Raw genomic sequence first — 25,148 nt, forward strand, 5'->3', positions numbered from 1 at the left:
TTGTGATTCCTCATTTTCACATTTTCCTGCCCTGCCAACTTAAGATAGAAATTGCATTTCTTCAATGTGACTGAGGTTGCATTTTTAAAAATACTTTTATTGGATATCTTTTTTTCCCTTGAGAACCTTCTAAATATGTCCCTTGGGTTTATTTTTTTCTCACATTTAAGTGACATTTGTAAGTTAAGGCAATCAGACCTTGGTCATTTTTTGGGATTTAGTCACTTATCTTTTGCCATAAAAATCTTCAGTGTTTTCTAGTCAGATTTCTGTCTTTTCCGTTATGGTGCTTGGTTTTACTTGAGACACAGAAAAGCCTTTCACAAAACAGGATTATTTTAAAATGCAAAGAAATACACCTGTGTCTTCTAGTTATTCATGGTTTAATTTTTTTATCTTTTAAAACTTTGATCCATATATTATTGAGGTGTAGGGGCTTAGTTTCCCCCGAAAGTGGCTGTCATTTGTGTCAATACTGCTTAGTAAGTAATCTATGTTTTTTATGTATTGATTTGAAATGGCCTGTCGATTAATGTACCACAGTTTTCATGTGTATTTGGTCTATTTCTTCTGTGTTTATTTGGCTGTTCTTGGGCAAATTTTAAAAATTGTTTCCTAAGCTTTTTCTGTAGTACCCTCAGTCTTTTTGGATAGTATTTGACATTCTTGTCTCATCATTTGCATTTCGTGTTTGGTTTGTGAAATGATGTTTTTTAGTATTATGTCTTTACTGGGAATAGGCAAGAATAAATATAACATTTTATCACTTTATTTTCAGTGACTTAAAGTGATGAACATAATAGTTCTTATTTTTATTTTATTTTTCAGTGACCTAAAGTGATGAACATAATAGGCTGATAAAGTAACTCTTAGGTGCAATGTTAACAGTCTAATCAGGCATTCCTAGGGGATGACGGGTTTTGAAGTAGGTTTTCTGTTGGCTGGTAAATTGAATGGATACCAGACATCAGTTATTAGACCTACTTTTTGGTAGTGGGATTGGACCTATTTGGTGAGGTTAGGCAGAAGTAGGACCATGGGAAGAAGTTACAGGGAGATAAGAGTTTGGATCAAAACTGGGAAAGATGTTCTAACAGCTTTCTAAAGCTATGAAAGGGACTAATGGGAAATGCTCATCCCACTTTTTTTTTTTTTTAAAGATTTTATTTATTTATTTGACAGAGAGGGACACAGCCAGGGAAAGAGGGAACACAAGCAGTGGGAGTGGGAGAGGAAGAAGCAGGCTTCCCAGCGGAGCAGGGAGCCTGATGCGGGGCTCGATCCCAGGACCCCGGGATCACGCCCTGGGCCGAAGGCAGACGCTTAACGACCAAGCCACCCAGGTGCCCCTCATCCCATGTTTTCAAACAGAGACTCACTGACTATTCAGCTGGGTCCAATCTTTGAATGGCTAATTGGTTTAGATGGCCCTTTCTAACCCAAAATCTTGTGAGAAAGTAAAAGGTAGGTCAAAATTGTAGATGTTAGGGGAAGGAAGTCGTCTGTATATGGTATAGCTATTTTACAATTATATTATTGATGTGAATTTTATGTCCTAATGTTAATTTTTGAGCAGTTTTGATGATTTATGTTCTTGTCTTTGAAAACTGTGTATTGGTTTGAAATACTGAGTATTTAGGGGCACCTGCGTTGAGTGTCTGACTCTTGATCTCCTCTAAAGTCTTGATCTCAGGTTTGTGAGTTCAAGCCCTGCATTGGGTTCCATGCTGGGCGTGGAGCCTTCTTGAAATACAGCATATTTTTTTAAAGTGTGCTTTTGGTGTTAAAGTTTTTGATTTGTTTAGTTATCAAAAGTTAGATTTCTTTACAGAATAAACTTTTAACCAGATTACCACCTATGGAGGTGTTATGCAATGTTGTTTCCTGAGAAAATGTACTAGTTTGGGCTTGATGGTTAAGCAGAAGTCTGAAAGATACTGGTTTAACATTCAGCACCTACCAGCCATGGAGTTCTTTTTTAATTTCTTGAAGAGGCTGTTCAAACTGATTTATCTGTTCTTGTATTAAGAAAAAAGTAAGTTTGCCCCCCCCCCCAAAAAAATAGAAGTTTCATGTATTGTGACATGATACGTAATGGAGAAATTAAATTTTATTACTCATCTCCGGCATTAGTTGGATTTGTTTCAGATTGGGGTAGCAGCACTTTAGAATGGGTATTGCTTGAAATAAGAGGTGTGTTAATAAGGTATGAGTCACAGAAATAACTGTGTGTCGCAGTTTAAAAGGAGAAGTTGCACCACAGCTTTGAGATTTCAGTGTAGTCTATAAAGTTAATTTTAGAAGGCTGTTGTAAATGGAATTCCCATGTCAGGCAACTCAGTGTTTCATTTACTAGATTATCTTTTAGTTACTTTGAATTTTTTCCCTCTTATTTTAAAAGATAAATATATGGTTTTACTGTGGGCTCTGGGGCCATTATGCTTGGTGTAGCAACTGACTAGAGAATGGAAATTTAGATGAGTTTTTATATTCTGATGGCAGTTTCAGGAAGTGGCTTATGGCTTGGTTTTTCTCATTGGTGTCTTTTTCTTACTGATATGTAGACTCAAACTTTTAAAAATTCTTACTGCAGGTATAATACACTTGTAAACTTTTAGCCATATACAGCTGTACAAAATAAGGTGAGCCTTTTTTTTCTTGTGTTTTCTTTAGTACTTTATACATTTTCTTAATGTTTAAAACTTCTGTTTGATGTCTTCATTTGATGTAAAGGATCCAGTCTTTCTTCTCTTGACTTGAAATAACATACAGTAAGCTAAATATTTATCTATTGGGATCCATTTTAGATTTTGAGTTCTATTGTCCTTTTATCTGTATCACACTGCAGTTGATTGCCTCCCTTTAATTGTTAGATAGACTGTCTCCTTATGTCATAAAATTCTGTGTGTTCATGGAGAGTAAATATTCTAGGATTTTAGGAGAAGGGGGACTAGCTGTAGGAATGGTACTTGAGCTGGAAGAATAGAACCATATGGAGACTCAGGTTTGGTTTTTATGCTCTGATTTATTGATACTGTGTGCTTAACTTCCTCAGCAAGATCATGAATTCGTCAGGAAATCAACTTGTGCAACACTGCTAAAGCATCCTGCATTCTCCATTCACATTTTAAATTTAAGTGGACAAACAATTTACAAAGAATAAAAAGTTAACAATATGATAATTATAGTGTGTTCAATAGCACCTCAAATACCACCATTTTTAAAAAAATTATTTTTTAAAATTTTATATTTATTTATTTATTTGAGAGTAAGAACACTAGAGGGAGGAGGGTCAGAGGGAGAAGCAGATTCCCACTGAGTGGGGAGCCCGATGTGGGGCTCAATCCCGGCACTCCAGGATCATGACCTGAGCCAAAGGCAGATGCTTAACCAACTGAACCACCCAGGTGCCCCCCCAATACCACCATTTTTACCCTTCCTCTGGACTAATAACTATTTACCATTTCATTCCTTTTGCTTTTACAGAAGTTTGTGTTTTCATCTAAAGCCACTCTACTTGTACACCAAATCCTATTCTTGCCCTTTGATAACCTTGCCCTTCATTCTCCTGCATCATCAGTCTTTCCCTTTCTACTGGATCATCTTTGTCAGCGTACTAACATGCTGTAATTTCTTCTATTCTTAAAAATCAAACTCAAGCTTATATTTCCTTCTAGCTTCCATTTCATTTCTTTGCTCTCTTCGTAGAGACGACTCTGAAGAGTTGTCCACACTTGCTGGCATCCTTCTCACTTTTGAATTTATTTCAGTCAGGTTTTGATTAGTACTACCCTACTGTTCAGCTAAAATCACCACTAATGTCTGTGTTGCTAGATCCAACAGTTACTTTCTAGTTTTCATCGTATTTCATTACCAACACCGTTTGATAAAGTTGATCGAGCTGTCCTTCATACGCTGTTCATTTAAGCCACCAAGGTAGCATGCTGCTGATTTTTGTTAATTGGTTTTAGATATGATTCATGTGCTGAATACTCCTAAATTTGTATCTCCAGCCTGCATGTCTCGCATGTCTCACCTGTCACACGCTCTTTGTTTAGCTGTCTCCTGGACATCTCCACCTGTCTAAAACTTACCTCCTGATCTTCTCAGTAAAGGGCAATTTTGTTGTTTTTGGCGTAGTCTAAAATCTTTGGAGTTGACTTTGTATTTGCTTGTTCTCTCACACCCCACATTTTAGTCCTCAGCTAATCATCTTGTCTCTGCTTTCAAAATGTATATAATTTGACAACTTCTTAATACCCCCATGCTACCAACTTGCTCTAATCATCTCTTGCTTAGATTATTTCATTCATCTTTTAACAGTTTTCCCTGCTTTCAGCCTCCCCCAGGTCCTTTTCTACTCAGAAACTTCCACTAGTTTCCTGTATTACTCAGAGTCCAAGCCATAGTCCTTACAGTTGCCTTTAAGAAACTACATGATTTGTTCACTGCCCCTGCCACCTTCAAATGATCTCTTTAACTTCATCTTCTACTTTTTAATCTTGTTTATTATACTTGAATTCCACTGTCCTTATTGTTCTTGCTCTAATATGCCATGTATTTTCCTGTCTCCTATACTGTAAATTAATTGCTGGCCTGTCTTCCCTTTAGTAGAATGATGGCCATAAAAGGTCAGGGATTGTGGCTTTTTAAAATTTTTTTATTTTTACTGTTGTTCATTCAGAAAACCCTAGAAAACAGTGCTGACATATAATTGGTGCTAAGTAACTGTATGAATGAATAACAGCCTATTATGGAAGATCGTAGTTAAAAAGGTATTTTATAGGTATGATTTGAACGGGGTTTTGAAGGACAAGTGAAGATTTTATATAAAGGACAATGCAGAGTTTTTTTTAGATTTGATAGTAGGGAGGAGGTAAGATAGGAATTTTTAAAAAATGACGTTTTGGTTTCTTGATTCAGAACCTGTGGTAGCTTCTTACTGCTGATTTTGTCTCAGTTGACTGCTGATCTTCTCTATCTGGTTGTGCTTTATATGTTCTTCAAAATCATATCTGAATCTCCCAGACATGAACCTACCCCTGTATTCTTGATCTTGGCAAGTGATCATTTATGGACTCTTACAAGCTAGAAATGAAGAGTGTGTTAGTCTCCTCCCTCACTTTCACTGTGCCCTGAGTTGCCTTGTCCCTGTTAGTTGTTCCACCCAGGTGTGTCCCTGTCTGCATTGACTTGATTCACTCTCGTCGATCTCTTTGGCCTAGTAAAATAGTAATTTTATTTATTTATTTATTTATTTATTTATTTATTTATATTTATTTTTAAAGATTTTATTTATTTAGTTGACAGAGACAGCCAGCGAGAGAGGGAACACAGGCAGGAGGAGTGGGAGAGGAAGAAGCAGGCTCCTAGCGGAGGAGCCTGATGTGGGGCTCGATCCCATAACGCCAGGATCACGCCCTGAGCCGAAGGCAGATGCTTAACCGCTGTGCCACCCAGGCGCCCCGTAAAATAGTAATTTTAATAGGCTTCCTTATATCTGTGTTTTATGTATCCATTGGATTTAAAATTTTGGTTATATTTTTATTTGTAGATGTTCTGATCGATTCATATCAGCCCAGTTACTTTTGGTAGTTTCATTTCTTTGCTTATTTTCCCAATTCCCTCTTATTTGTTTATGTGTGTATGTTGCAGTCTATTGGTTCCAGTGTGTTAAATTTTTAGGGATCTAATTCCTTACTTTGTTTTTGTTGCCTGTTGCTCCAGGTGGCTTCTCTTGTGTTCTGTCATTTTGTGTTGTGAACTCTTATCTGGATGACAGTCTTTGGGTATCTTGAGGAGCCTGGCTTGAGAAAGCATTCCACCAGAGAGGATGTGCATTTACTTCGGTCCACAGGCACTGTGGGCACCACCATCTTGGGACCACTTAAATTTTTTGGTTTGGTATTTCAAGATCATGCAGGTTTTTTGGACCTTAAGAGCTTTGTAAGAAAACACCCCTGGAGCTAACGCAGAATAGGGACCAAAAGTCAAGACTCTCAATTTCATTTTAGTGCTTTATTATATTGCTATTCATTGGTCTTAACATTTATTTTGGCTTAGGATATATCTGGACTGTAACATGCTTACTGTATTTGAAGCTTAGCAACAACACAATGCCTACTCTTAAATTTTAGCAAGAAGAGTTCAGAAAATGTTATAGATATTTCTGCAATGGAATGGAAATTTGATTAAATGATACTTGTCCACGAATAATAGACTTTTTATCACTCTACTTTTGGTAAGCCATTTTTCATAAAAAGATTAACTTGTTCGTTTAAAAAACAAGATGTTATCATGGATTTAAAAGAAGGGAAACAGTATGAGTAGTGGCATGTTTGGAATGCAGACTATTTAGATTCAGTGCGATCAGGTTACAGATCCTTTTTCATTTTCTTTCTTTCTTTTTTTTTTTTTTTTAACGAACATGCTTCTACAAAGAGCCTGTAATAAGAACTTTCAGTTTAGGCTTCACAGCTACTTACAGAGTTGTAGCTATGTTGTATATTGAATAAAGCTCCTGTAAGCTACTCTGAGTGTCTCTGTATCTTTTTAAAAGATGCGTTCATTTAGTTGTCCAGACAGTATTGATTTATGTAGGAACTTTTATGAAATTTAGTATTCCTAGGTCAAAACTACCTTTCCCTCAATTGATTGCTTTTTCACAAATGTGCTTGCTTATTAGTATGTTTGCTGTACATCAGTGGAAAAAAATTGACTTTCAGTTTGTTTGGATTTTAGTCAAAATTTTGTTGTATTTTTCCTAATAGTTCTTTGAGTCATCCCAGTTAACATAATTTTATCAATTTATCAACAGAAGAATTTATAAAATTAATTTTTTTTGATGCCCTTTGTTTTAAACTAAATTTTTTTAGTTTAAAGAAAATGATGGCAGAAGCAAGAATAACTGAAATGCTATAGTAGTAAGGAAGTAGAATTCAAAATCTTTTTTTTTTTTTAAAGATTTTATTTATTTATTTGACAGAGATAGAGACAGCCAGCGAGAGAGGGAACACAAGCAGGAGGAGTGGGAGAGGAAGAAGCAGGCTCATAGCAGAGGAGCCTGATGTGGGACTCGATCCCATAACGCCGGGATCACTCCCTGAGCCGAAGGCAGACGCTTAACCGCTGTGCCACCCAGGCGCCCCTAGAATTCAAAATCTTAACATTTACTTGAAATTCAGTAGTATACTGATCAAATTGTTTTAGTTTTCCTTCTTTATAACATGTAACCAATTCCTTTTTATTTGTGTTTACTTAAACCTTTAAGAGTGTAATGTGCATTCAGGATGGTTACTTAAATTTTTTTTTTTAATGTAGAAGAATTTAAAAAGTGCAACAGTTACGCGGAGGTTAGAGGCAGTGAAAAATCCATGTTTGACTGCTCTAAAACTTAACTACTAATAGCCTGTTGTTGACTGGGAGCCTTCCTGATGACAATTAACGTATTTTGTGTAACATATGATTATATACTGTATTCTTACAGTAAGGTAAGCTAAAGAAAAAATACTAAGGTAATCATGAGGAAGAGAAAATACATTTATAGCATTGTGTTTTAGTTATCGGTAATGAAAGTTTATGTACTGAAAAAAAGCTGCTTGTAAGTGGGACCTACGCAGTTGAAACCTGTGTTCGAGGGTCAGGTGTACATTAAAAATATTTGTAATCTCTAAAAAATGATCGTTTTTCTGTATAATTTCAGGTTGTATCTATATGTATATAATTGTGCTCAACATAATTTTTAGTTTTTTTGTTATTGTAATGTATCTTGTTGCTTTACACTGTCTTAATTATTTTAAATGGTGTGATTTAAAAAAAAAAGGTCTACTTTAGAGAAAGAGGAGAGGGTGAGAACGCTACGGGGAGGGGCAAAGGGAGAGGGAGAGTCTGAAGTAGACGCTGCGTTGAGCTCTGAGCCGGGCTCCATCTCACCGCACCATTATGACCTGAGCAGAAAGGAGTCAGACGCTCAACAGACTGTGCCACCCAGGCGCCCCAAATGGTGTGATGTTTAAACGTGTGATGTTTCTGTAGATGTCCCACACTTAGATAATTTCGTTGCTTTACCATTATAAACAGTGAATCTATTATTATGTGTACCTTTTTATCCTTTTTGATTAAGCGGTTTTGTTGAAATTGTAGTAATTGCTCCTAGATTTTATTTCTATATCATTTAAAATTTTAGGTTTTACATTATTAATACAAAAAGGTTGTTGAGTCTTCTGAAGTTTACAAGATTTAACTGAGTAATGCAGCTCAATTTTTGTATGAACAAATGCAGTTATAAGAAGACAAGTAAATGGAATCTTAAAATTATTTGATTAGCATTCATAATACATACTCAGATGAAACACAGAATCATACATACTCAGATGAAACAGAATTTTTATATATTGTTTCTCTGTTCTGTTAACTTTTATAAAAAAAAATTAAGTCCTTTATTGGTAGGGTAGGGATGAAAACTCATTTTTTATTCTAGAGCAGGATTTTAAATGTGGGATTCACGTATACCCTTTAGGGGTCCAGAAACCTTCTGTACACCTTAGCATGTTACACTTTTTTATTTTGAGTAAGTGGATTGGTCTTTGATCAGTTTTTTGAATAAATAAAATATTAAAGCCACTGGTATGGAATTTGGTTTGAGAATGGTTTGAGCTCCTTTTCTTATGATCCCATGGATATCTCATTCCTGCTTTACTTGTCCATGATTGGTTGTTAATTACATTCAGATTGGAATCTGTTAAGGCTTAAGGTATAATTAGGTTCAAAGTTCGTTAATATTACAAAGGGAATAATATGGGAGAAATTATTGTTGGTGGATTTTGCTGTCGTCTCAAAACCTGAGTTGCTAGTCTCCATGTTTTATCAACTCAACAAACATTATGTTGAATTGCATGTTGTGGACTGAGAAAATTGTAGCAACTTGATTCCTATCACCGTGGGCTAAATTAACTTTATCTCAACTTCTCCTATCCCTTCCTTTTATTTTTCCATTGCCTTCCCCTGCCCACACCTAAAATCTCTTCCTGCCTTTGCCCTTCTCTGTATTTTTCTGGATTTCATTCCCAGTCCCTTTTTGCCTCTTTTCTCTCCTTAAATAACCCCCCCCCCTTTTAAAAGATTTGTTTGAGAGAGAGCATGTACGTACATGCACTTGTTGGGGGGTAGAGAAGCAGAGGGAGAGCATCTCATGCAAAGTTCTTGGCCCAGAGCCCTGTGAGGGTTGATGTCACGACACTGAGATCATGACCTGAGCCGAAGGAATCCAGGGGTCAGACGCTCAACTGGCTGAGTCGTCCAGGCACCCCTCTCCTTATATTACTGTTCTACCTGTGTATATAATGTGAAGTTTCTTACTATTTTTATTAGTTTATTATTGATATTGTAGTACTTATTCATTTGCTATTTTTAAAAATAAGCAAAGAATTAAACATTTTTATGAATTTCTTTAAAAAAAAGTGTAAAACTAAAATATTAAGGCAGGTGAGACTACACTCATGATTCTGGCACAGCTCTTTAAAAAAATCATCTTGAGGGGCGCCTGGGTGGCTCATTCAGTTAAGCGGCTGCCTTCAGTTAAGCGGCTGCCTTCAGCTTGGGTCATGATCCCAGCATCCTGGGATCAAGTCCCACATTAGGCTCCTTGTTCAGCGGGGAATCTGCCTCTCCCTCTGCCTGCCACTCCCCTTGCTTGTGTGTGTTCTGTGTCTCTCTCACAAATAAATAAATAGATAAATAAAATCATTAAAAAAAATAAAAAATCATCTTGATATATCCTATTATACATAAAATGTCTTGGTCATACAAGTAAAATTATGATTTTGACTATTTAGCTTTATTGAATTGAATTTGACAAAAATCTTAGTTTTTTTTTAAGTATTTACAGTTTTAATAGCAATATTTTACTGAGTTGATATTTGCTAATTGAACCCATTTTGATGTTGGATACTTTATGTCTCAGTTTTTCATATTATGTGTAATGTTGCTGTGAACATCTTTATATGTGCTTTTCCTTGCAAATGTCTTGGGTTAAAGGATCAGGATTATTGGATTAAAGAAACGCGAGCATTTTCTGGAATTTAAATTTGTCTCAGTGTTATGGTTAGGCTTCTGTAGATGTGGAAAGCAAGTTCAAGAGAAGGTGAATTGAATTGGCTGGGGGAATCTCCTGAAAATCCAAAGATGGGAATCATGATTCTTCCAGGCTTGTGTGGGACCTGGAAAAGGAAATCAGAAAATCATCAGAACATTTGAGGAATGTGTGTTTCAGAGTTCTTGTGGTCTCATGGCTTCTCTTTTCCCTGAACGTTTGCTTCTTGCTTTGCTTGCTTTTGTAAGACATAGGCTGCACATGGCTGCAGTTTGCTGTTCATCAGGGTCTTTCTTTCTTTGACTTGACCTTTTTTTCCATCATCTATGGCTGCTGCTAAGTGCCTTTGCATCTTTTCTTCCTCAGATTAAAAATCTGAGTACTGACTTGTTTTGTCCTTTTTCTCCCCCCCAACTCCCCAGCTAAGTTGGACAGTCTACATGTAGGCTATGCATGGTAATGTTTGAAGAAACAAAAAAACCAAAAATAGAACATGGTCTCTGCTTCTTGAAAGCATTTCTGCTTGACCAGTAACACTTAGAGACACAGTAAAATATGTCTAATCAATTAAAAACCTGGAGAGTTCATGAATTATCAGGGAAGAACAATTCTGTATAAAGTTTCTTTTAGTATTTTGTTAGCATGTGATTCTTGTTCCCCTTCAACTTGTTAAAACCTTGTCTGAGTAAGTCAAGGTTTGTGTTAATACCATTAAAAATTGCTTATGGAAGTATGAAATGTTAACAAATGCTGTTTTTTTTAAATTTTTTTTTAAAGATTTTATTTATTTGACAGAGAGAAAGAACATGCAAACAGGGGGAGCAGCAGGCAGAGGGAGAAGCAGGTTCCCCTCTGAGTAAGGAGGCCAATATGGGACTCCATCCAGGACCCTGGGGTCATGACCTGGGCCAAAGGCAGGCTCAGGCTTAACCAACTGAGCCACCCATGGGTCCCTACACATGCGTTTTAATCATAAAGATCAAGAGTGTGCCTAATAAACAGCTTTGGTTTCAGGTTCCATTTTCCATTTCTGGCTGTTTGCAGACTTAGGTCATTGCTGGTGTAACTTGAAAAAAGTATAACCCACATTTTAAAATGAGATACAAGCAAGTTGAAAGACAGTTAAATAATTTGCTTAAGTTTATTATGTTATCAATATAAGATTTCTAGGTCTGTCTATCCTGGCAGTTAATAGAGGTAATTGTGAATAGCTTTATGTTGTCTTGGAAAATTCAAGTCCTATTAAAGTGGTTCTGGTGGTCTTATATTCATTAAAATCAGATTTATTCAGCTTTAAAGCTGATGTTATCTAAAGTCTAAAATAATTCTTAGAATGATTCCTCTGTTTAGGTGGAATTTTGTTTCTTTAATCATTACCTGTTTTTGAGACTTCAGATGAATCATTTAAAAACTTAAAATTCTCAGATTCATTTATGCATTAAAAGCACAAAAGTTGAATTTAAGTAGCTTTATCTTAAGCATGTCTGCAGGCTTAATTTCATCTGCATTCAATATCTTGCCTTTTTGGACAATAAATTTGATATGAGTTACAAGAATAAAAACCATATTTCTGTGGCTTATACATATTTATAGGAATAAGGATATTTAGAGTCTAAACATCAGAATCATTCTTTGAGGTTTAATTTTAGCTGTTAACTACACTTCAGATGAGAGATACAGTGTCTATATTCAAGGCAGATCTGGATAATCACAGCATACCTTTATTTTCTGTAACTATTGGGTTAATTTAAAAGTAGGACTTACTCTATTGATGAGGCAAGGGCCCTTTTATCTTTTAGCATTTGGGAAAGATTATGATGGCCAGCTTTTTTTTTTGCAGTAAATACTTTGTTTGCAATAAGGAATACCATGAAAAAAAATCGAGAAAAGCATCGAATTTATAATTTATTTTAATACCGAATGATACAGGCTCACATTTTGATTTTGACTTTGTTACATTTCCATATTTGTCATATATCGCATTATATCATGAGGCTGTTAGTCCCTGAAATGAAGGTGCTAGGAGCTTGTGAATAGGCTTAAATCTCTAAATGAAGGAATGAACCACCTCTATTTTTTCCCCAATTAAAAGTATGGTACTTTTAATGAATACCCAGTGTTTCAGTAATAATCAATGCCTCTGTTCCCACATATAGTTGTATTAAAGTGTAGTAAAAGGAAAAAAGCTAAATACTAATAAAATGTCTAAAGTTGATATTTGGGGGGAAAAAAAACTAATGGATGTCTAGGTTCTTTTCCTCCCGTGTGAGGATCTTTTCATGTGGTTTAAAAATGGAAGGCTGTGTTACACTCTTTTTAGTTATTGCCACACATTTTTCTTTCATAGTGTATTTGAATTGTAGATGGCAAAATAATTAAGTGTGTAATTTAAATGATTAACCTGATTAGGTTTGTACATCAGGTCAGATCTGAAATAATACTTGAAAGAGCAAAAGTTTTGCACGTTTAATTTTCATAATACTGACTCAAGATTGTTTTTGTCCCCCCCACATTTAGGTTTTATAGGATCACATTAACAAAAGCACCATGGAGTTTTATGAGTCAACATATTTTATTGTCCTTATTCCTTCAGTAGTTATTACAGTAATTTTCCTCTTCTTCTGGCTTTTCATGAAAGAAACATTATATGATGAAGTTCTTGCAAAGCAGAAAAGAGAACAAAAGCTTATTCCTACCAAAACAGATAAAAAGAAGGCAGAAAAGAAAAAGAATAAAAAGAAAGAAATCCAGAATGGGAACCTCCATGAATCTGATTCTGAGAGTGTACCCCGGGACTTTAAGTTATCTGATGCCTTGGCTGTAGAAGATGAGCAAGTTGTACCTGTTCCACTGAATGTAGTTGAAACTTCAAGTAGTGTCAGAGAAAGAAAGAAGAAAGAGAAGAAACACAAGCCCGTAGTAGAAGAGCAGGTCACCAAAGAAAGTGATGTGTCAAAGACTCCAGGCAAAAAAGTAGAACCTGTCCCAGTTACTAAACAGCCCACCCCCCCCTCTGAAGCAGCTGCCTCAAAGAAGAAACCAGGACAGAAGAAGTCTAAAAATGGAAGCGGTATTATAATCTATTCAACTATATTGTATGATTGTATTGTTTTAATAACTTCAGAGCTTGAAATTTAGATAGCTTGTTAGGGGTGTACACTATATTAGATACTGATAAAACCAAGAATGTTGTCAATTTTACTGTGTTTGCTTTCATTAACATTAATTGCTGATAAAATAATTAGTATTGATCATAAAACAGTATTCAAAACTAAACTTTATATTAGAAATATAGAAAAGACATTAAATGGAAATATATAAAATCCAACTGTTTTACTAAAACCACTAACGACCTATAAATATCAGCAGTTAGAAACTTTTATTTCAACTAATACTTTCTAATCGACGTGATAGGAATTAAAGATGAATTAAGATAAATTAGATACTGTTTTTTGCCTTTGATTAAATTTGTAAACATTTATCATGTAGCTTTTTAAAACTAGGCATTATACTAGGTACTGGGACTACAGAGGTGAACGTAGTGCATTTTTAAGCTGTAGACATGAACATAGTTACTATAAAATGTCTGTTTCAATTTTTTCTTTTTAATTAAGTAGGCTCCATGCCCATCATGGGGCTTGAACTCATGGCCCTGAGATCGAGTTGCAACTGAGCCACCAGGTGCCTCTCTTATAAAATGTTTAGAATAATGATCTTGGTATGTCTAAATGAGTGTAGTAGTTCTAAGGTGGATCACTTAGAGGATGTAATGCCTAAAATTAATCTTAGAGGTTACGTAAGGACTAGCTAGTTTTTTGGGTGGTAGGGGAGGTGTGGGATAGGGTATTCCAGGTAGAGGGGTTAATAGATGTAATGGAGGGACGCCTGGGTGGCTCAGTTAGTTGAGCGTCTGGCTCTTGATCTTAGCTCAGGTCTTGATCTCAGGGTTGTGAGTTTAAGCCCCATGTTGGACTCCACACTGGCTGTGGAGCCTACTTAAAAAACAAGACAAAACAAACAGATGTAATGGAAAGAAATGGTGTCATGATGTGTGAAACTGCAAACAGTTTGTATGAAAGGACTTGTGTTTACCATTAAGTTGTCTGTGTGTCTTAACTTATGGAGTGTTAAAAAACTTACAGAGTTATATTGGATTTTAAATATTTGTTTACCAGCCATGATCAAGGCATAGTACTAGAGAAGTAAAAGTAAGCACCTCTATTTTAGCGGGGGAGAAGGACATGTAAGCCAGTGATAAAATGTGACTTGCATGAGAGATGTACGACATATAGAAGAAATGCCAGAAGCATAAATGATTACTACTTTTGGGGACCAGGGGTGAAGAGCTTTACAAGGAGGCAGTGCCTGAGGTCTTCCAGAATGAATCACTTTACCCAAGTAACTAGTGGATCTCATTCCATACTGGTAATATATGATGTGGAAAGACACAAAGAAGAATACAGTGTATTGTTGGACCATGAAATGTGAGGTTAGGAGCAGTAGGACACAAAGATGAAAAGATATGCAGGGCCTAGATCATGATGGTTTTTGTATACAGTGTTAAGGAGATGGGATGCTGTAGTTTAGCCATCGTTGAAGATTTTCAAGCAGGTCACTTTACATGGTCACATTTATATTTTAGAACTGTATCTTTGGCAGAACTTGAGGAGGACAAGTTTTATGGGGCAAAGTTTGATGTAGATAGCCTAGTTAAGAGGTTATTTTCCAAAGTTAAATTGGAGGATTGAACTATAATGGTGACAGAAGAAATAGAAAGTAGATTAGAAGGGTGCCTGGCTGGCTCAGTCCATAGAGCATCCAACTCATATTGGGCATGGAGCCTACCTTGGGGGAAAAAAAAAAAGAAGGTAGATTAGAGAGATCTACAAAGTAAAAAAAACGACATGACTAATCTTACTAGATAAGGTATGGCAGATTAGGAGAAGGCAGGATCAAAGCTAATTACCCAAGTTCTAAGTTTCTCAGGGTTGGCATACTAAAATCTTTAAGCCAAATCTGGTCTGCTTTCTGTTTTTTTTGTGGTCCATGAGCCAAGAGTAGTTTTATATTTTAAATGATTTGAAAAAGATTTAAGGAAGAATAATATATTGTTAAATGTGGAAGTTATATGAGATTGAAACCTCTTTGTCCATAAATAAAGTTTTTTGAATGCAGCCACACTCATTGATTAACTTATGTCTATGGCTGGCTTTCATACTGCCACAACAGGCGAATAGTTTTAACAGAGTCTCTGTGGTCTGCAGAACCTAACCTATGTAACGTTTGGCCCTTTACAGGAAAAGTTTGCCACCCCTGATTGGTAGATGGTTGGTAGCACCAAGATGGGGAATATCGGAGAGGGGGAGTGGATATATATGGAGAGTAGAATGCTTTCAGGTTGTTTCAGGTTCCTATGGGGGGGCCATGTACATAGGGAGCGATTTAGGATGCAATAGGATACGTAAGCGCAGAGGCATAAGGCTAGAATGTAAATTCAGAAGCCTTAAGCATGACAGTAGTAGTTGAAGTTATGGGTGTAGGTAAGAGCATCCATGGAAATTATTTAAATGAAAGACTCTACCCTGAGGAATACCAGCATATGAGGTATTCTGTAGGAACTGCTCACAAAAGAGTCTGAAAAGGAATATTTCAAGTGTAAGAAAGAATTATGGGAGCTGATAGAGAATTTTAAATTTTATTTATTTTATTGTGGTACAGTAAACCATAACATACAGTTTACCATTTTAACCATTTTTAAGTGTATAGTTCTGTGGTATTAAGTACATTTACATTCTTCTGTAGCCATCACCACCAGGTGTCCCAACTTTTTCATCTTTCCCAACAGAAACTCTGTACCCTTTATTAACCAGTAATTACCCTTTCCGCTCTCCCCCAGCCCCTGGCAACCACCATTCTACTTTCTGTTTTTGTGAATTTGACTACTCTAGGTACTTCATATAAGTGAAATCATACACTATTTGTCCTTTTGTGACTGTGTTATTTCACTTATGAAGAGGAGAGAATTTTTAGGAGGTGCAGAGATCAGTAGTATGGAATGTGAAATAGAAGTCAAAGAAGAATTAAAGGATATTGGTAGAGTACAGCATTTAGGATGTTACTGTTGCTGTGTAAATCCTTTCATGGGTATAATGGAGGAGATAAAAATCAGGTCTCACTTAGTTGAGAAACGATTGGTAGAAAAGGAAGTACAGATTATTCTTTTGTCAATATAAGAAGGAAATGGGTGTGGGAAGCTAGGAATTACAGTGGTGGGAAGGGTTTTATTTTTATTAAAGATTTTATTTATTTATTTGACAGAGAGAGAGACAGCCAGCGAGAGAGGGAGCACAAGCAGGGGGAGTGGGAGAGGAAGAAGCAGGCTCCCAGTGGAGCAGGGAGCTCAATGCAGGGCTCGATCCCACATGCCCTGAGCTGAAGGCAGACGCTTAACAACTGAGCCACCCAAGCACTACGAGAGGGGTTTTATTTTTTAAGGTGGTAGAGATTTAAGCATGCCCCTAGGCTGAGTAGATTAAGAGTGGCTGAGAAATGGGATATAAAAGGAGCGAGTACTTAGAAGTCTTGATGAAGTTAAAAACAGGTGTAACAGAGTAAGAAACCTAGAATGATGTTATTAGAAAGTTAAAAAATTTGAAGGTAAAGCATTCTGGGAATTATTCATTAGTAATTGAATCTTCTGTGTTTGCTGATTATTCATTAGTAAATGAATCTTTTGCATTGTTTGCTATGATGACTTTTCATTTATTTTCGATAAAGATGATCAGGATAAAAAGGTGGAAACTCTCCTGGCACCTTCAAAAAAGCAAGAATCATTACCCCTCCATCAAGAGACTAAACAAGAAAGTGGATCAGGAAAGAAGAAAGTATCTTCAAAGAAGCAAAAGGCAGAAAACGGTGAAATGTGTAGATATGTATTTTATAAATACTTCTAGAGAAGTACACTAGGACAAGGACTGTGGAGACCTCACATGCTCTTTAATTCCCAGCTTAATGTGTACTATAACAACCGTTAATGCTAATACAAGTCCAGAGATCTCTTGAGTCTTGGGATTTCATTGTGCTTTGACAGATGGCCAGGGTCTTAAGTTTGTGATGAAGAAGTTTATCTGAAGTTTAAAAAGGACAAAGCATTTATTAAATATTCTATTCTTAATTGAGTTTTGGAAATAATGTAAATAGCATACAAATTATAGAAGAAAAGTATTCCTGAAACCTTTGTATTTTAAAATATCACTTAAAGATTTTGCTGGAGGACATTGGCTAGATCTGTCTTACCCTGTATTTCCAATTACTTCCTAAACATAGTTTGCATGTACATTTAGGAAGCATCCAATTAAGAGTGATGGAGCAATTTTTATATGTTCAGAATTGTCTAGGGAAAGCAGTTATGAAATGAATGTAGATTAAATGGTGATATTCAAGTAATGCTGGGCTGTGGTATCAACCAGTGCTAGAAAATAGTACAATTGGAAAGGGAAAAGATGAAGTTCTGTTATTTGTATTGAAATTATGATGTATCAAGCAACTAGGTATAGAAAAATGTTACCCACAAACATTTGTTGATATTAAATATTTATTAAAACTTTAAATAAAAAACTTTGTGCCCAAAAGTTTTTTTAGAAAGGAATAGAAATTTTCATATGTGTGTGGAAGTTTATATCTCGAGTCAGCACACATCAGACTTTGATGTTCAAACTCTTAAAGTTCTTCCCGTTAAAATTGGGAACAAAGTGTAAGGAGGCTTCCTATCTCCACTTCTAATGTTGTTTAGGAAATTTTAATCGTTTAGTAAGATGTGCTGTGGAAATTACAGGCATAACTTTTAGAAATGAGACGATATCTGCAAGGAACAATGACTGATTTTTGTACCTAGAAAGTGACTCAATTAAAAACTAGCATTTGCAGTAAGAATTCAGTAAAGTACCAACATAAATACAGATTAATAGTTTTCCTTGAGCACTAATTAAATGTGAATGGATTTTTAGTTAAAACAGGAAGAAAATGAGAACTAACTAAAATGTAAAGATGTAGAAGAAGAAATCTTCAGATGCATTAAAGAGGAGACGTGCTAACACACTTTCAGATAAATGATTTACTGTAAGATAATATTAAACGGGTACTGCTTTAATTAGAATGTTTTGACTTGTTAAATGATAAAGTAGGAATTTAAAGCCAAGTTGGTGTTAGATATTTGAAAATAACTGCATTTATCATTAAACTTAAGTGTGTGTGCATGTTATTAATTACTCCACTATATAAAGCCCTGAGTAATTATAATTTTGTTGAATTTAAATTGCAGTCTTGGTAGATGAACCCCTTATTCATCCAACTACTTATATTCCTTTGATGGATAATGCTGATTCAAATCCTGTGCTGGATAAGAGAGAGGTTATTGATCTAATTAAATCTGACCAAGTAGAAGGAATACAGAAAACCGGGGCTAAAAAATTGAAGACTGAAACTGACAAAGGTAACACATGGCATGCAATAGTTTGTTATATTGAAGAAACACATTTTTGAGTTCTGGGTGGAGTCGAATAAATTTTCTCATAGAAACAGTGAATTGTAAAAGAATAATAGAATCTTTGTAGTAAAAGGTTTATTGGTAATTTTCTAGTCCAGCCTGCTAAGTTTTATAGAGCTGGACCCATGAATTTGACTTGCCCAAGATCTCCCAGTTATTTTGCTGTCTGGTGATTTTTTTTTTCCCTCTCTCTCTCTGGCTGTTAGTCGCTTGTGAGGTTTCTATGCTAATTCACAACCACCTTTTATTATTACCTTTTTAATAGACTTTTTTTTTTTAAAGAGCAGTGGTAGCTTCACAGCATAATTGAGTGGAAAGTACAGAGAATTCCCATATACCCCTTGTCCTCACACATTCACTCATCTGATTTTTTAAACTTACCATGTTACTGAACTGTCAAAACCCTGGGCTTCATTGGGTCTAATGGGTTGCAGTTGCTTTATAAGAAGAGGAGGTTCGTGCTTGATATTAAGAGCCCCCCACGGAAATTGGGTGAATCGGGGTGCTTGATGCATGAATTTTTTTAAATGTCAAGATTGTATTTATTTGATATTTATCAAGCCAGATTTCCTTTTTAGAATTATCTTTGGGCTTATTTTCTCTGTAAAATTTGATTTATATGTCATGAGTACTGAGGTTAAGTGAGAATATTTGTGAACATATCTGGTATAGATACTAGTATAACTAGACATTTGAATGTTTGTTGTTGTTGTTGTTGTTTTAAAGATTTTATTTATTTATTTGACAGAGAGAGGGAACACAAGCAGGGGGAATGGGAGAGGGAGAAGCAGGCTTCCCGCCGAGCAGGGAGCTGATGGGGGCTCGATCCCAGAACGCTGGGATCATGCCCTGAGCCGAAGGCAGACACTTAACGACTGAGCCACCCAGGAGCCCCTGAATGTTTGTTTTTGAAGTGGGGGTTACTGGACGCCTGGGTGGTTCAGTTGTTAAGCGTCTGCCTTCGGCTCAGGGTGTGATCCCAGCGTTCTGGGATCGAGCCCCACATCAGGCTNAATGGGAGAGGGAGAAGCAGGCTTCCCGCCGAGCAGGGAGCTGATGGGGGCTCGATCCCAGAACGCTGGGATCATGCCCTGAGCCGAAGGCAGACACTTAACGACTGAGCCACCCAGGAGCCCCTGAATGTTTGTTTTTGAAGTGAGGGTTACTGGACGCCTGGGTGGCTCAGTTGTTAAGCGTCTGCCTTCGGCTCAGGGTGTGATCCCAGCGTTCTGGGATCGAGCCCCACATCAGGCTTCTCTGCTAGGAGCCTGCTTCTTCCTCTCCCACTCCCCCTGCTTGTGTTCCCTCTCTCGCTGGCTGTCTCTCTCCTCTCTCAAATAAATAAATAAAATCTTTAAAAATAAATAAAGTGGGGGTTACTGGCACTTTAAAGTATTCTACAGTTTGATCAAATTTTTAGTTAATGTAATTATACCATAGTATATTAAAGATGATGAACACTTTTTTCTCTCTTGATTGGAACATTTTTTGTTGTTTGACCTGAATTGTAAATCTATTTTCTCTTGGTTATTGACTTTCTGGGTCAAGAATTCTTGATGCTTACCTTTGCTGAAGTTATTACTTGTGTTTCTTAAATACCAACTCTTTATTTTTTTTAAAGAAAATGCTGAAGTGAAATTTAAAGACTTTCTTCTGTCCTTGAAGACTATGATGTTTTCTGAAGATGAGGCCCTTTGTGTTGTAGACCTGTTAAAGGAGAAGTCTGGTGTGATACAGGATGCTTTAAAGAGGGTAAGCATATTTTTGATTATGGGGATATTTGGGAATAGTGATTTAAGTTCATCAAACAAGGAGTGCCCGAGTGTCTCAGTTGGTTAGGTGTCCAGCTCTTGATTTTGGTTCAGGTCGTAATCTTGGGGTTGTGAGATGGAGCCCCATGTCAGGCTCGGTGCTGGGTGTGGAGCCTGCTTGAGAGTCTCTTTCCCTCTACCCCTCCTTCCCTGCTCACACTCTAAAGGAAAAAAAAAATAACAAGACTTTTGCTAGAGGAATAAATTCACATTTCCATCATTCGTATTCCAAAGCACATAGTCACATTTAATTCCAGAATGGCTTCAGAAGTTATTTCTTATAGCCATACTAATCAGTACACTTATTCAGTCAGGTGTCTGAGTCATCTGATATTTTGACAAAAGTGAAGTGCTTACAGTGAGTAAGATGATTTATAGGACTTTAAAGTCATTTGGCACTTAACCTTGCTTTGCTCTGCTTGGAAGTATTGAAGGCAAGGTCAGGTGATTTTTGGATAGACTGTATGGAATGTTTCTGTGACTCAGTATAGCACGCTTCAAAGAACCTGGGAGTGTGTGTGTGTGTGTGTGTGTGTGTGTGTGTGTGTGATCATCCTTCTAAAATAAGTGGTTTGAATGGTAGAATTACTGCTATGACTGACTGAGATTTGTAAAAAAACAAAGAACAAAAAACAAAAAACCAACCCCCCCCAAAACAAGAGACAATCCATGGAGTTAATATTTAATTTCTCACGGGTCATGCCCACTATATTATCGTGTATACTATGTCATACTGGGAAAGGTGATAAGTTTTCAGATGTTACTTGTATGAGATAAGATGACATCGTGTCTGGTATTCACTATTAGATGCTGGACTTAACTGTTCTTACTCTAAACACACACATAGACACACTAACACACACTAAGCACTTACCTGCTTTAAAACCATGAGTGGCTTCCATTTTTTTCTTCAGTCCAAGCCATCCCCCTCACCTGGTTACTTTCAGTAGTTGAATTCAGTCTAAATTGTTCTCTCTGTTGGTCTTTCTCCTAATCATCTGGACTTTTTTGTCATAGCATTTATCATAGCATATTAAGTCTGTCTGTACTTCCGAGGATCTATTGACTGTGTTTTACAACTTTGGCATTTTATAATGTAGTTTGCTTGTTGGTCTGTCTCCACATGGTGCTAGCAATGGTGCAGAGTGAACAAGGTATTCCGGGGTTAATCAGGGTACGTTTGGTAACTGCATGTGACTTTGGATACCAAATCAGATTATTCTGTTGCAAGAAACTTTCTTGAAATTCTTAATTGAAGAATTTGCCCTTTGATTTATTTTTTTTTATTGGGTAAGTTTGTATCTTAAAAGGGTTCTTAGTTATTTGTGGGGATAAGGGAAAAGCCTCTAGCTGAAGTTTGCCTGAAGTTTGAAATTACTGCTTTTTAAAATGGAAAATAATTGCTTTAAGTGTTCTCTTCTGAGGATGTTGGTGGTGGCTTGTGGGGGCAAAAGTAATTATTTTGTTGTCTGCGATAGCTTTGAACTCTAGAGACTGGGTGGTAAATCAGCCTCCCCTTGATAGCTATTTTAGGCAGGCCAAGGAGGAAGTCGGGTACTCTTAAAGATAGCGTTTTGAAATAGAGTATTTTGCAACTTAACATTTTTTGAACTTTTTGGAACTTTTTGGCTTTCTTTTAAAATTTTATTGTTCTGGGTTTCTCATGGAGTGATTCTGTTCTCATCTGCAGGGACTCACTCACTATCTTTGTAGGTCCTCTGTATCTACAAAAGTAAGTTTAGTTTCTCCCTTTTCCTGTCATAGAAACTGTCTTGGTCAGACCTTTTAATAGATGGCAAAGTTCCAAGTATAAATAAATCCCCATACCTAATGAAGATTGCTCCAGATAAAGGGTGAAGATAAGTGCGGGAGCACCAACATAGGATGGAGATACAGGAGTTAGAGAACTTGCTGACAAGTTAGATACGGTAGCTAAAGAAGAGTCTAGAATGAATCCTTGTTTTTGCTCTTGAGTAACTGGATAGATTGTGGTGACAGTGGTATTTATGAACACTTCGCTGAGGAGGAGAGAGTAGAAGGTTGTGAAAAATTTTAGGAAGTTGTTTTAGGCATCCTTTGGATCATTTAAGTGGGTATATTCATTTCACAGTTGAATATATATTTCTGTGGTGTTGAAAAAAGATCACTTAGTGTGTGACTTAGGAAAGTAATCTGCTATCACCAATACACACGATAAATGTGTATTAGACCAGAGAGGATGTGGGGAATGCTAAGAAAGTTCAAGAATGAGCCCTGAGAAACACCAGCATTTAAAGGGCAGGGAAAACCACCACAAAGGATACTGAAGAGGAGGAGCAGCTCGAGGAGACCGTGGAATCCCAGACGCTTAAGGAGGGTAGAGAGTTCACGGGGGAGGGAAAAGTCAACAGGGACATGCTTTAGAGTGATCAAGGAGGATTAGGATGGAAAAATTGGATTTGATATCCTCAGTGAAAGCAGTTTCATTAGAGTATTGGACTGTAAGTATTTAATAAATAGGAAAGGTGACAGTGTGTCCAGTTTGAATAACTTTAGATGGGAAGAGGAGAATAAACACTAAAGGGGTTGCAGAGTTGAGGAGATTTTATGTTGTGTGCGTATGTCCACGCATGTGTCTTTATCTTTAAACAATGAGACGCTTGCCTTCTCTATATTAGACGTAGGTTAATATACTGGGTTCTAGAGTCAGATTTCCTGGATTCAAATCTGAGTTCTGCTACATGAAATTTGTTTGGCCTTAGGTAAGTGACTTAACCCCAGTGCCTCAGTTTCCTTATTTCCCAAATGGGAATGATAATCAGGTTTTGAAAATTAAATGAAATAATATATAGTGGGTGCTCAGAGTTCCCAGCATGCACTAATTGCTCAAAAATGTTAACTGTTAATGTAATTATTAGTAAGAAAATATTTGATTTGATATTTTAGTTGATTATTAATTTCTTAGTGTTGGCCTTTAAATATACTTGCCTCAGTTATGTGATTTTTCAGCTTTAAATTATTAACTCTTGGGGCGCCTGGGTGGCACGGCGGTTAAGCGTCTGCCTTCGGCTCAGGGCGTGATCCTGGCGTTATGGGATCGAGCCCCACATCAGGCTCCTCTGCTATGAGCCTGCTTCTTCCTCTCCCACTCCCCTTGCTTGTGTTCCCTCTCTCGCTGGCTGTCTCTATCTCTGTCAAATAAATAAATAAAATCTTAAAAATAAATAATTAACTCTTTTGACTGCTGTATAACAGGAGGAGGTCTGCCTACTTAAATTTTTTCCTACACTTTCTCCTTTTTGCCTCTCAACTTTTGTTAATAATAACATCGTTTATCAGATCCTTAGAATATTTAATATTTCTTTTGTGACTGTAATTTTCATGTTTGCTTTAGTCATAATTTTACAGGCTAATGGTGGGTTTAAAGCTTGATAACCGTTCTTTTGCCATAGTTTCTGTATTCATTTCTTGGTTGGATAAAGTTATTTTTCCTGGAATTTCTTTAAGGAGGGCCCATAGGAACTATATTTCCCAAATTCTGGCAAGTTAAAATGCTTTTTTGTTGTCATTATATTTGAATGATATTTGGTGGAGTATAATATTTCGGGGTTTCACTTTCTTGAGAATTTTTCATGCTTGCTTTACCATTCTCTACTCATATAGCTGGATAGAGGTCTGAGACTATACTGAATTTTGCACTCTTTTCATGTATTTTTGTCCGACTACACTCTCAGAATAAAAACATCCTATGGGGCAATCTACCCAAGTATTTATTATTTATTGGACTTTTCCAGTGTCCACCCTACTGTACAAACATCAAGGGATTCAGCTTCTTTTCAGTTCAGCAGTAAATTTAATATGGTTTTGGCCTTGACTCATGAGTCCTCTCTCAGTATTTCTCTGAATAAAACATGTCTTTTCAATTATGAAATTTGTCCCTTAGCATAATTGAAATAATGGGTATCGATTAAGCATATACTTAATCTTTGCCTATTGTCTTTATCTTTCACATTTTGATCCTTAAAAAAAAAAAGCTTTTGGTTTTCTTTCTTCTTATTTACTTTTCTCCATCGTGGACTCTCTCTTACCATAGTTCAGCATTGTGTCTTTTTCTGTTCTCTGCTTCTGATTGGATTGTGTTTCTGAGGTGGTATTACTTGTACTTCCACTTCAGGTTTTGCCAGCTCATATTTCATCTCATTTTCTGGTCTTTTCTTTGAGCTTATCTTTTCTTGTGAGCTCTATTCTTTGCTCTTGTTTTTCCAGAAATGACTGCTGTAAGATTTTTAAAAATCATGGCGATACTTTTTAACACAATTTTGTCTGCTTTTTGACAATCCCTTTTTGGTGATTTTTCTTCACTTGTCATTTATTTTTATTGTTTTCCTTTTTTCATGTATCTTGCATCGACCCTTTTTTTAAAAAAATATTTTATTTATTTATTTGACACAGAGAGAGCAGAGGGAGAGGGAGAAGCAGCTTGGCCCCCTGCAGGGCAGGGAGCCCAATGTGGGTCTGGATCCCCGGACCCTGGGATCATGACCTGAGCTAAAAGGCAGATGCTTACCCGACTGAGCCACCCAGGCGCCATGACCCTGTTTTCTTTTTAATCAGCACTCTTTTAGTGAGGGTGTTCCTCTTGGATCAACTGTGTGCCTGGAGATTAATAATCAAAGGACCAAGTCTAACTGCTGTTTTCCTTAGGCTGTGTGTGAAAATAAGT

General features: G+C 36.6%; 1 protein-coding gene across 1 annotated transcript in view; it reads left to right on the top strand.

Annotated features, from left to right (window-relative positions):
* KTN1 (kinectin 1) overlaps positions 1–25,148 on the top strand; it is a 107,894-nt gene that overhangs the window by 27,053 nt on the left and 55,693 nt on the right. The window contains exons 2-5 of the mRNA XM_034648689.1: positions 12,608–13,160; positions 16,868–17,005; positions 18,411–18,581; positions 20,257–20,387. Of these exons, the coding sequence (XP_034504580.1) occupies positions 12,638–13,160; positions 16,868–17,005; positions 18,411–18,581; positions 20,257–20,387 (963 nt within the window). The 5' untranslated portion in view covers positions 12,608–12,637. The remainder of the gene's footprint in view (positions 1–12,607; positions 13,161–16,867; positions 17,006–18,410; positions 18,582–20,256; positions 20,388–25,148) is intronic.

The sequence above is a fragment of the Ailuropoda melanoleuca genome, chromosome 20 (genome assembly GCF_002007445.2).
Source record: "Ailuropoda melanoleuca isolate Jingjing chromosome 20, ASM200744v2, whole genome shotgun sequence".
NCBI classification, from domain to species: Eukaryota; Metazoa; Chordata; class Mammalia; order Carnivora; family Ursidae; genus Ailuropoda; species Ailuropoda melanoleuca.